The sequence below is a fragment of the Microcaecilia unicolor genome, chromosome 10 (assembly GCF_901765095.1).
Source record: "Microcaecilia unicolor chromosome 10, aMicUni1.1, whole genome shotgun sequence".
NCBI classification, from domain to species: domain Eukaryota; kingdom Metazoa; phylum Chordata; class Amphibia; order Gymnophiona; family Siphonopidae; genus Microcaecilia; species Microcaecilia unicolor.
In genome coordinates this window covers 165,647,772-165,660,173 of record NC_044040.1, presented here as the reverse complement: position 1 = coordinate 165,660,173, position 12,402 = coordinate 165,647,772, and the positions used below count along the sequence as shown (strand labels likewise).

Sequence of the window (12,402 nt, the reverse complement as noted above, 5' to 3'; positions counted from 1 at the left end):
TTTTGAGGGGGTAAGCAAACATGTAGACAATGGGGAGCCGGTTGATATTGTATATCTGGATTTTCAGAAGGCGTTTGACAAAGTGCCGCACGAAAGACTCCTGAAGAAATTGCAGAGTCATGGAATCGGAGGTAGGGTATTATTATGGATTAAGAACTGGTTGAAAGATAGGAAGCAGAGAGTAGGATTGCGTGGCCAGTATTCTCAGTGGAGGAGGGTAGTTAGTGGGGTCCCGCAGGGGTCTGTGCTGGGTCCGTTGCTTTTTAATGTATTTATAAATGACCTAGAGATGGGAATAACTAGTGAGGTAATTAAATTCGCCGATGACACAAAATTATTCAGGGTCGTCAAGTCGCAGGAGGAATGTGAACGATTACAGGAGGACCTTGCGAGACTGGGAGAATGGGCGTGCAAGTGGCAGATGAAGTTCAATGTTGACAAGTGCAAAGTGATGCATGTGGGTAAGAGGAACCCGAATTATAGCTACGTCTTGCAAGGTTCCGCGTTAGGAGTTACGGATCAAGAAAGGGATCTGGGTGTCGTCGTCGATGATACGCTGAAACCTTCTGCTCAGTGTGCTGCTGCGGCTAGGAAAGCGAATAGAATGTTGGGTGTTATTAGGAAGGGTATGGAGTCCAGGTGTGCGGATGTTATAATGCCGTTGTATCGCTCCATGGTGCGACCGCACCTGGAGTATTGTGTTCAGTACTGGTCTCCGTATCTCAAAAAAGATATAGTAGAATTGGAAAAGGTACAGCGAAGGGCGACGAAAATGATAGTGGGGATGGGACGACTTCCTATGAAGAGAGGCTGAGAAGGCTAGGGCTTTTCAGCTTGGAGAAGAGACGGCTGAGGGGAGATATGATAGAAGTGTATAAAATAATGAGTGGAATGGATCGGGTGGATGTGAAGCGACTGTTCACGCTATCCAAAAATACTAGGACTAGAGGGCATGAGTTGAAGCTACAGTGTGGTAAATTTAAAACGAATCGGAGAAAATTTTTCTTCACCCAACGTGTAATTAGACTCTGGAATTCATTGCCGGAGAACGTGGTACGGGCGGTTAGCTTGACGGAGTTTAAAAAGGGGTTAGATAGATTCCTAAAGGACAAGTCCATAGACCGCTATTAAATGGACTGGAAAAATTCCTCATTTTTAGGTATAACTTGTCTGGAATGTTTTTACGTTTGGGGAGCGTGCCAGGTGCCCTTGACCTGGATTGGCCACTGTCGGTGACAGGATGCTGGGCTAGATGGACCTTTGGTCTTTCCCAGTATGGCACTACTTATGTACTTATGTATTAATGTATAGGAGGCAACCTTTTTCAAATGAAGGACAACTCTGGAATGAGAGGGTATATGATGAAGTTAAGAGGTTATAGGCTTACGAGTAATCTAAGGAAATAGTTTTTCATGGAAAGGATGGTGGATGTATGGAATAGCCTACCAATGAAGGTGGTAGAGGTGAGGACTGTGTCTGAATTTAAGAAAACGTGAGACAGGCTTGTGGGATCTCTTAGGGGGGAGAGGAGGAGATAGTGGATGCAGTGGATGGGTAGACTGGGTGGGCAATTTGGCCTTTATCTGCTGTCTGTTTCTATGCTTCTCTGTGTTGAGAGGGCATCTTGGTTCATCCAGATACGGATGATTTGTTTATTCAAGTCATGTCGGAGCAGGAGGCTTAGCTGGCTATTTCCAGGGTCCTAGGACTCCTGGAGAAGCTGGGCTGGGTATTGAATTACAGAGAGAACAGATTGATTCTAATCCACTCCTTGGAGTTCTTGGCTGCTCTTTTTGGTACTCTTCTGGCTTGGTATTCATAACCTGGGAGAGTGGACAACTTCAGACTCTAGCCAGGAATATCTTCTCACAGAGATTGCCAATAGCATGAATTATCTCCAGCTTCTGGGTTCCATGGTAGACATCCTGGAATTGATCCTGTGGACCAGAGCTCATACTGTCCTGGTGGTCCCCACAGTTACAAGACTTTCAAGTCCATATACCTCTGGTGTGCCAAAGGTGGAGAAGCCTCTCCTGGTCGTTGTCCAGCAAAACTCTGGTGAAAGAGATGGAGCTAGATCCTCCGACATGGTTTGTGTTTATGTCTGATGTGAGTGTGCAAAGCTGGGGAACCCATTGTCTGGAACAGGAGGCTTAGGGTCTCTGGTTTTACAAAGAAGAGGTGAGGTTGTCCTGCTTTGTTCTCTTCCTGTGGTCAAGGAAATGGCAGTATGATTTCTATGTGACAATGCGACTGCTGTAGTTGGACAAAAGGCAATGAGAAACTCATGTTTGGTCACTTGGGAAGCAAGAACCTCGCTCAGCTGTCCACAGCCCACATAGCAGAAGCAGAGAACAATCAAGATGATTTCCTTAGTCAAGACTGTTGGATCCTGGGGAGTTGGAGTAGAGTACAGTTGCCTTTTAGAAGATAGTCGAAATCTAAAGAGTTTGTTCATGGACCTTATGGCAAGATGACACAATGCAGGTCATGATAATTTTTTCAATTGGCAATGGGAACTGGGATCTCAGGGTCTTCTGGCATCTCAGGATCTTCTGCAGCCATGTCCGAGGTACTCTCTTCTTTACAGGTTACCCCCCCCCCCCCCCGGTTGATTGAATGGACACTCATAAGGATAGAGGATCATCCTTCAGCAGTACATAAGAACATAAGTATTGCTGTACTGGGACAGACCGAAGGTCCATCAAGCCCAGCATCCTGGTTCCAACAGTGACAAATCCAGGTTACAAGTACTTGGCTAGATCCCAAAACAGTACAATACATTTTATGCTGCTTATCCTAGAAATAAGCAGTGGATTTTCCCCAAGTCCATTTTAATAATGGCTTATGGACTTTTCTTTTAGGAAGCTGTCCAAACCTTTTTAAAACACCACTAAGCTAATTGCTTTTACTACATTCTCTGGCAACAAATTTAATTACATGCTGAGTGACGAAATATTTTCTCTTTGTTTTAAATTTACTACTTTGTAGCTTCATTGTGTGCCCCCTAGTCCTACCATTTTTGGAAAGAGTAAACAAGAGATTCACGTCTACCTGTTCCACTCCACTCGTGATTTTATAGACCTCTATCATATCTCCCCTCAGCTGTCTTTTCTCCAGGCTGAAGAACCCTAGCCGCTTTAGCCATTGTTATTTTCATCGCCTTTCTCTGTACCTTTTCTAATTCCACTATATCTTTTTTGAGATGTGGTGACTAGAATTGCGTACAATATTCAAGGTGCAGTTGCACCATGGAGCGATACAAAGGCATTATAACGTCCACATTTTTGTTTTCCATTCCTTTCCTAATAATACCTAATATTCTGTTTGCTTTCTTAGCCACCGCATCACTCAGCAGAGGGTTTCAACATATCATCGAAGACACCGTGATCCCTTTCCTAGTTAGTGACTTCCAGTGTGGAACCTTGCATCACGTAACTAAAGTCTTAATGTTCCTCTTTCCCACATTCATCATTGTGCGCTTGCTCACATTAAACGTCATCTACTACTACTTATCATTTCTATAGCACTACTAGACGTAAGCAGCGCTGTACACTTGAACATGAAGAGACAGTCCCTGCTCGACAGAGCTTACAATCTAATTAGGACAAACAGGACAAACAAGAGATAAGGGAATATTAAAGTGAGGTTGATAAAATAAGGGTTCTGAACAAGTGAATAAGGGTTAGGAGTTAAAAGCAGCATCAAAAAGGTGGGTTTTTAGCTTAGATTTGAAGATGGCCAGAGATGGAGCTTGACGTACCGGCTCAGGAAGTCTATTCCAGGCACATGGCGCAGCAAGATAAAAGGAACGGAGTCTGGAGTCAGCAGTGGAGAAGAAGGGTGCAAATAAGAGAGATTTACCCAGTGTACGGAGTTCCCGGGGAGGAGTGTAGGGAGAGATGAGAGTGGAGAGGTGCTGAGGAGCTGCAGAGTGAATGCACTTGTAAGTCAATAAGAGGAGTTTGAACTGTATGCGGAAACGGATAGGGAGCCAGTGAAGTGACTTGAGGAGAGGGCTATAATGAGCATAATGACACTGGCGGAATATTAGTCGTGCAGCAGAATTTTGCCATTTGGATGCCTAGTCTCATAAGGTCCTCTTGTAATTTTTCACAATCCTCTTGCGATTTAACAACTTTGAATAACTTTGTTTCATCAGCAAATTTAATTACCTCACTAGTTACTCCCATCTCTAGATCATTTATAAATATGTTAAAAAGCAGTGGTCCCAGCACAGACCCCTGGGGAACCCAACTTGCTACCCTTCTCCATTGAGAATACTGACCATTTAACCCTACTCTGTTTGTTTTCTATCTTTTAACAAGTTTTTTAATCCACAGTAGAGCACTGTCTCCTATCCAATGGCTCTCCAATGTCCTCTGGAGTCTTTCATGAGGTACTTTGTCAAATGCCTTTTGAAAATCCAGATAGGAGGCAAGATTTCCCTTCACTAAATCCATGTTGGCTTTGTCTCATTAATCCATGCTTTTGAATATGCTTGGTAATTTTGTTCTTTATAATAGTCTTTACCATTTTGCCCAGCTCCGACGTCCGGTCTATAATTTTCCAGATCACCTCTGGAACGTTTTTTAAAAATTGGTGTTACATTGGTCACCCTCCAATCTTCTGGTACCATGCTTGATTTTAAAGATAAATTACATATTACTTTTTAAAAATTCTATCAGTACTCTGGCATGAATACCATCTGGTCCAGTCCATCCTAGTGGTACTCGATTTGGCTGCAGAGGCTGTGATATACTCATCTCGAGAGACTCAGTGGTAGTCTTCCTCTGATTTCCATTTGGGCAGCATCTGTTACATCAGGGTCCAGCTCTCATGGAAGAACTGACTTGATCCTCTTTTGTGGCCCAGCACTTGAAAGGGCAAAGTTAGATAGGGTATTTTGCTGTGCTTTCTACTCTTCTCAAGGCTGCTTGTACCTCCATTGTGGTGTTGATCTAAATTTGGCAAATATTCAAGGATGTCTAAAGGTCTGAGGTGATTCCCCTTTATCTAGGTATCTCTTCCATCGTTTTTGTTCTTCAGAGAAGCCTGGTGTAGCAATGCCGTGCTTTTGAGGTTGAGTCTACAGATATTCTGTGAATGCTCAACCCAAATATAGTGCGTGTCCTGAAGGATATCAGTAATATCAGACACATTCTGGGGCTTAGCTCCTCAGTGGGACCTGTATTTAGTTTATGTGCCTTAACAGAGCCACCCTTTGAGCCTCTGCAGTGTGCTTTTGATAAGAATTTGTTGCTCAAGACCATATTCTTGGTGGTTATGTGTTCAGATCAGCGCATGTCATAGCAGTAGGCCTTGTTATGCAGAGATCCTTATCTGGTCTTATCCCAGGAAGTGGTCTCATTACACCCGATGCCATCATTTCTCACTAAAGTGGTGTCTCCTGTTCACATGAATTAAAAGATCACTTTGCTTTCTCTCTTGAAAGAGGAGGGAAGGAAGGGTAGTCTATTGCACATCAAGTCCCCCTATGCTATCTGAAAAACTCCTTTTTGGAAGTCAAATCATCTGTTTGTTCTCTTTTGTGGCCCTTCTATTAGGGAAGCCACATTTAAGGCTTCATTAGTCCATTAGGTGAAAGAAGCCATTTCCTCAGCTTGTTTGTTGAAGAGCCTTCAGTTACACATGGGCCTCTGGGCTTACTTGACAAAGGCTCAGGCCTCATCTTGGGTGGAGTATCATGCAGTATGTCCAGAGGACATTTATACGGCAATGACTTGGTCCTCCCTTCATTCTTATTAAGAAACAGTACAGATTGGGTGTTCGGGATAAGGAGGATGGCAGTTTTGAAGCTGAATTTTTCCATTCAGTCTTTGCTTCTCCTCATCCCTAGGATTGAGAGGCCTGGGTAATTCCAATTTTTCTGGACTAGTAGGATGATGAGGAAGGTGAAGTTTAATCTTACCTGTTAATTTTCTTTCTTTGATTCCTGCTAGAGCAGACTAGAATTTGCAGAAACAGGAGTCAGCTGATTTTTTTTTTTTTGTCAGAATTTTCTTTCGTTTGGAAATTCTTGTTGGCTGCAGGGTTTGTTTTATACTGTATGTATTTCCATTTTCCTTCTGGTTGCAGGGAACTTGGAGTTTACCACCCACATGTTGGTGTTTTGGTAGACTTTTATATTGTGTAGGTTGGGTTTTGATTTTTCCTTTAATCCTTCAAGCTTTGGCATGAATCACTGGAGTTCTATCGGAACAGTGCTTTATAGGCAGTTGTGATGTCACTGCAAAGCTGTGTTCTCTTCCTCCATCTGCTGGCAAAGTGACATTAAACCCATGTATCTAGGCTGGTCTAGCAAGATTCAAGGAAAGAAAATTAACAGGTAAAATTCAAGTTAACCTTTTTTATGTTCTATATAGGTAAACACTTGAAAAGGTGCCCCCCCCCCCCCCCCCCCCCCCATTCTCCTAATGACCAAATGTGTTTTTGTAGCTTGCAGTGATGTAAATATTTGGCATAATCACTAATTCCATTTGGTTTTCCAGCTTCTTCTCAACAAGCTGACAGAACTGCTGAGACAGGACCTAGCAGCTGCTGGATTCACGGAGGCATTCACATTTGCTCTGGTACATATTTAGTTCATTTTATGCTGGCAAGAACTTAACATTTTCAGAGGGAAGGGTTTGTATCTGTTCATGATGCCCGCTGTCACAAGTGGGAACTAGCAGCTCAGACTACAAACTAAAAATATCAGTGGTGGATTCACAAGGCAAGACTGGAAACTACAAATGGAGCAGCCTGGCAGGGCCTGTCAAAGACTGACAACCACTACTGCAGCAGCAGCCAAATGGAGCAGAACACCAGGCCATCAAAGACTGCCTCTGAAAGTTAAGAGGGAGAATGTATTTATATTTGTTTGTTTGGGAATTTAATATATCAACTTTCATGCATAAGACAGGTTAAGGTGTTATACAATAAATATAATAGTTTGGGAAAAGAAGCAGAATTACGTACTCAATAGAAAAGGAATAGAGAGGGGCAGAGAGAGGGAAGGCATTTGGAGGAGTAAGAGACGGGAGGAGGAAGGGAGAGAATAGAAAAAAGTGGGGAGTTGAGAGCAAAACATGGAGGCAGAGAAAAGGGGAAGGAGAAGAGGAGTGGTAAAGGAGAACGAAAAGGGAAAATGTTGTCAAAAAATAGGGTGCCCCCCTTTAAAAAAAAATAAAAAAGTCAATTCTGCACTTGTTGAATTTTGATTGAGCTTTTGACAGATAAAAATAGTTGTCTGTATCAGTTTCAGATCAGCTCCAGAGAAGTGGTTTCAGTCTCTGAGAAGACCACATAATATAGAGATTTAAAAATAGTGGATCTTAGGATGCTACCAGGAAGACCCTGAGGAAACTATTCCAAACCCCGTCCTCAGGGCACACCTATTCCTATCGGGTTTTCAGGATATCCGCAATAATTATGCATGACATAGATTTGCATGCATTTGCCTCCATCGCATGCAAATCTAGCTTATGAATATTTATTGTGGATATCCAGAAAACCTGATGGGACTAGGTGTGCCTTGAGGACTTGGTTGGGAATGGCTACCCTCAGGTGACGTCCTTCTTGTAACACTCTGCCTGATATGCATAACTTTTTTTTTTTTTTTTTAATGGGAAGCTTAATCTTTTAGCTCTGTCAATGATCATCATATCAGTGTCCGTCTCTCCCCCTCCACCCCCCCCCCCAACTGTTGAGCAGTTTTCAGCCTTCTAATACAGGTTTCTCAACCCAGTCCTTGGGGCACACCCAGCCAGTCAGGTTTCCAGGTTTGCATGTACTGTCCTTGGTAAGTGCTTCCATCTCAGGCTTATTCATTGTGGATATCCTGAAACCTTGACTGGCTTTGTGTTCTCTGAAGATTGGGTTGGGTTGAGAAGTACTGTACCAATAGGCCTAGAAAAGACCGCCCTCAGCATCTGGCACAAAACCTCATTCTTGATGCTACACTTGGACCAAAAGGTTGAGATGGTTCCGAAGGTGACATCTTGATATTTATTTATTTATTTTGACATTTATATCCTGCATTTTCCCAAACAATGTTTAGGTTCAATGTGGCTTACAGATACACATATTTAGAGAAATACATACTGCATAATGCGGTTGACTGCAATTAAGCATGATGTATTTTACAATAAATCTTATAAGTCAAAACAGAAAAACATGCAAAGTGTTTTACAGTGTTACAGAATGATTAAATTTCAGTTCAGTATTAAGAAAGATATACAGAAATATTCAAAGACCATATAAAACAGGCCACTGCAGGTTTATGGCATGTGCTGCAATCAAATGGCGGAGCTCAAAAGTATGCCTTTAGGATTTGCCAGGAATGTTGTGTGATATTGAGGTGTATTTTCAAAGCACTTAGACTTGCAAAGTTCCATAGCACCTTTGGAACTTTGTAAGTCTAAGTGCTTTGAAAATGAGCCCCTTTGTCTTACAACTCTTTCAGGACTTGGCAGGAAAGCATACTGGCATTTGCTGAGAAAACAGGGAATATAAAGGGCAGTTTTAAAAAGCTATTTACCTGAGTGTAAAAATATCTAAAAAATGGCTCACCCTTAACCCAGCTGAAATATGCTTCGGGTTTTACAGTGTGCACACGTTTTAGTTACCTGAGGAGGAGGCATTCTAGGGGGCGTGCAGAAAAGAAAATAATGCATTTAGAGTGTGCTGTTAAAATTACATTGTTTTCTTTGTAAAAAGCACTCCAGGCACAAGTAGGTGCAACTGTATCTACCCACATGAACTGTCAAAACAAAAGTATATGTGCAGTTTTTTTTCTGTATTAAAAAAAAATCCCCTTTGAGCGGCATCTTTTTCTAAAGCTGCTCCCTTGCCTGTTGGTTAGTCTTACCAGAGAGTCTCGTATAACCCAGCATATAATGCTTCCAAAGTTCTGATTAAGGCAGATTTTGTTTAGCATAGAAGTCGTAGTCCTCAGTGGCGACTCGTTTCACAAGAGCCAGATGAACTGTTATGAAACGAGTCGCCACTGAGGTCTATGACTTTCCATGCTAAAAAATCTGCCTTAATCAGAATTTTGGATTTGGAAGCATTAGACACTGGGTTATATGAGACTATTTGTTGTATATCCTGCCTCCACCTACTTTAATTGAGATCTCTGTGTAGGCCATTTGAAGTTGATTAGTCTTACCAGAGGACAAATTGTTGTATTCCTCCTTTATTGCTGTGGGATTGATTCCCATCAATATGTGTCACAAGGTGGGGAGGGGACCCCTTCTTTTCTCCCATATTTACCTTATTCAAACCCTCCACTCCAGATGGCATGCCTGCGTAACACTTTCTGTGTAGGATGTTTCCCCTTAAATTTTGTGTGAGCATTAATCTACAGCTAGCAGGTCTGCTGCAATAGTCTTTACTATTCACTCCATGAGATTGACTGTTGGGCTCCCAGCATTGCCAACTCAGTTAGCAGACTCTGGCACAAGTTTAAAACAGAAATATCCTTGAAATGTTGATGAACAGGTTGTGTCTAAAATGTTGTTAAGGTTGTATCAACAAGAACAGGTGCTATCTTGCAAATATTGAAAAAGGAAAAAATAAAGCTATAGACTTTTACATGGGTGGAAACCTATGACATAATTTATATAGTTAATCTTTATCTTTCTATACTATTCATCCATTATTATTTTCTTTATCCACAGTGTTCAGTAGAGGATATCGCTGATAAACTTGACATGCCTATCTCCACCACACAAGCAGTGCACATAGCTAATCCTAAAACAGCAGAATTTCAGGTAAGAAGGCTTGGTATTTACAGTCTTCCCGTAAAGCCCAATGAGGCAATGAACTGTGACTAATCTAGGGCTCTGCATGTCTGCTGCAGAATGTAGATGCTTGGCAAATGGGTTTTCAGACATTCACTTCATATCTCCTGCCCAGCTTTAGAGGGATATTTACTAAGCTGCAGTAAAATGCTAGAGCAGCCCAGAACTGGTGAGTTGTGTCTGTCGATCAGTGAATGAAAATGGAGAAAGTTATTTGTGATTCACCCCATAATGGTACTGTGAAGCCATAGAATACTCAGTATTTCTCTGTCTCCAGAAGATGGTGATAGCTCATCATGCAAATTCTAGACTGGTTAGTTAGTTAAACTCCTAAACCAGTGGTTTCTGGTTAAGTTGAGATAGAAATTTCCTTCAGCATGAAGACAGCAAAGCATAGAGTAGAAGAAAATGTCTTAGGAAATAATTTGTGGTGCCAAGTTGCTATTATCCTTCTACCCAATCCCTTAAGTCCTCAATCACACACAGTGCCGTCTAAGCACCGAGTCTCCACTTACATTCTCAATACCCAGGCAGTCTCAGAGACTGTCGACAACTTCTGGTCTCCAACCCTATCTAAGTCTCTGCTTAAATCTGATGCTTTCTCTCTGACATACCCATGACCTCAATATCTGCTCTCCTGCATCTTTCTCCCCTTCTCAGCAGCTACCTATCTACTTTTCCTCTTCCTTACCCCAGCATCCATTCCTATGCCCCTTCCTCTCCACCTTCCCCTACATATGCCCTTGCTTCTCCATCTTCCTCCATTGTTCCAGTATTTCTCCTCCTCATTCCCTCATCATATGCCCCTTTTCTCCCTTGTTCCCTCTACATTTGCCAGCGTGAGCTGCAGCATGAGCCCACACCTGATTAATCTTAGATGCAGAGGTGGGAGCTTTGTTCTTTCGCCTTTATCAACAGAAAAATACAGTGGTGGGAGTGAAGGTGCAGGGTTTCACTGTTGTGAAGGGTGAGCCAGTGAGGCAGCTTTCGGCACCCTTAAATTTGGGCAGCTTGAGCCGGTTCCTCACTGACATGAGATTTGCATGCCTACTGCCTCTATTATATGTAAATCTGTCTCATATATATGCAGTGAATTTGGGCCAGCAGTTACACAAGGATTTTTCAATTATTAGTCAACTCCCACTCACAATATACCTTTCTAGATTGCCTGACAATCCAAAACCTAGATAAAAATAGGGCCACTCAGCTTTCTACCTATGTACTTGATTGCTTTTGCTTGTTGACTAAGAACTCCAGAAACAGCAGGATAAATCAGACACACTAACTACCTACATTCTGCAGGGTATTGATTCCTAATTTCTATATTAGACTGTGGGGCCTCATGAGGTACCACTTGCGTGGGAATGCCACATGTACTCAGAAAAGCCTAGTATGATGTTTCCAACATATGTGTCTGATTTATTTTGCTATTTATGGAGAATTCTAGTACAAGTAGGTTACTTTTTTTTTTTTTTTTTAACTATATTTATTGTGTTAGGCTTGGGTTACTTTGAGGCATATTTTCAAAGCACTTTGGGAGGCTAAGTTCCATAGGTTTCTATGGAACTTTGGGAGGCTAAGTGCTTTGAAAATAAGCCTCCTTATTATTTTAAATTTGCATCATATTTATTCTCCGTGGACAAGCAGGCTGCTTGTTCTCACATGTGGGTCGATGTCTGTGTTGGCCCGGGAACCAGCATTTTGCAAGCAAAATATTTAAAAAACCTTGCCAGAGTTTTCTGGCGCACAGCGCATGCATGGACCGATTTCCCTCCCGTTGTGTGAACACGTTCCTTAGTTTTTTTTTTCTCCGCTCCTCTCAGGCCCGGGAAAGAGTCTCATCCATTTTGTGGCTTTTGCTTTATTTCTTTTCTTTTTTTAATAGAAATTTACACTTAAAAAAAAAAATTCCCGTAGTTTTCTTTATTTTTTTGCCCTTTAAAAGTTTCCTTTGTTTTTCGATGCGGCCAGCTTAGGCTGCGCAGTCGGGTTGTTCCCTTCTTTCCGTGCCCTTTTTTCTTTTAACAGGCACGGTCATGTCTTTTAATTTCACCGAAGCCATTTTTCCTTCCATGTCATCGAAGACACCCAGCGGCTTCAAATGTTGTACTCAGTGCAACCGGACCATCTCAGGTACCGAGATCCACGCCTGGTGTATCCAGTGCCTTGGGCCCGACCATAGCCCAGCCGCTTGCAGTCTGTGTCTTCGCATTAAGAAATGGACTCAAGCATCTCGAGAGGCCCAACGAGAGAAGCTTTTTGGGGCTTGGTCCGGTCCTTTAACATCAACATCAGTACCGAGGTCGGCGTCTTCGACATGGGACACATCGATGTCAGGAGCGAAGGTAATGGCTGCGGAACGACCAACTCGTGCTGGGAGCAGTGAGGCATCGAGTGGGTCTCCCCCTGTCTCGAGGCCTCCTATTATGCAGGCCGCCCGGGACTGACCTTCGTCGGACCCGGCCCCGAGGAGACGTGAGGATTCCACGTCTTACTCATCGGTACCGAGGAGTCTCGATAATGGGCATCGAGCGAAGGCGAAGAAGCACCATCATCGTTCTCCTTTGACACATGGTGCCGGGAGCTCCGGGGCGTC

General features: G+C 42.7%; 1 protein-coding gene across 3 annotated transcripts in view; it reads left to right on the top strand.

Annotated features, from left to right (window-relative positions):
• Nucleotides 1–12,402, top strand: part of FARSB (phenylalanyl-tRNA synthetase subunit beta) — a 119,412-nt gene that overhangs the window by 49,020 nt on the left and 57,990 nt on the right. For all 3 annotated transcript variants that reach the window (XM_030216610.1, XM_030216611.1, XM_030216612.1), the window contains 2 exons: nucleotides 6,513–6,593; nucleotides 9,684–9,776. In XM_030216610.1, coding sequence (XP_030072470.1) covers nucleotides 6,513–6,593; nucleotides 9,684–9,776 — 174 coding nt within the window. The remainder of the gene's footprint in view (nucleotides 1–6,512; nucleotides 6,594–9,683; nucleotides 9,777–12,402) is intronic.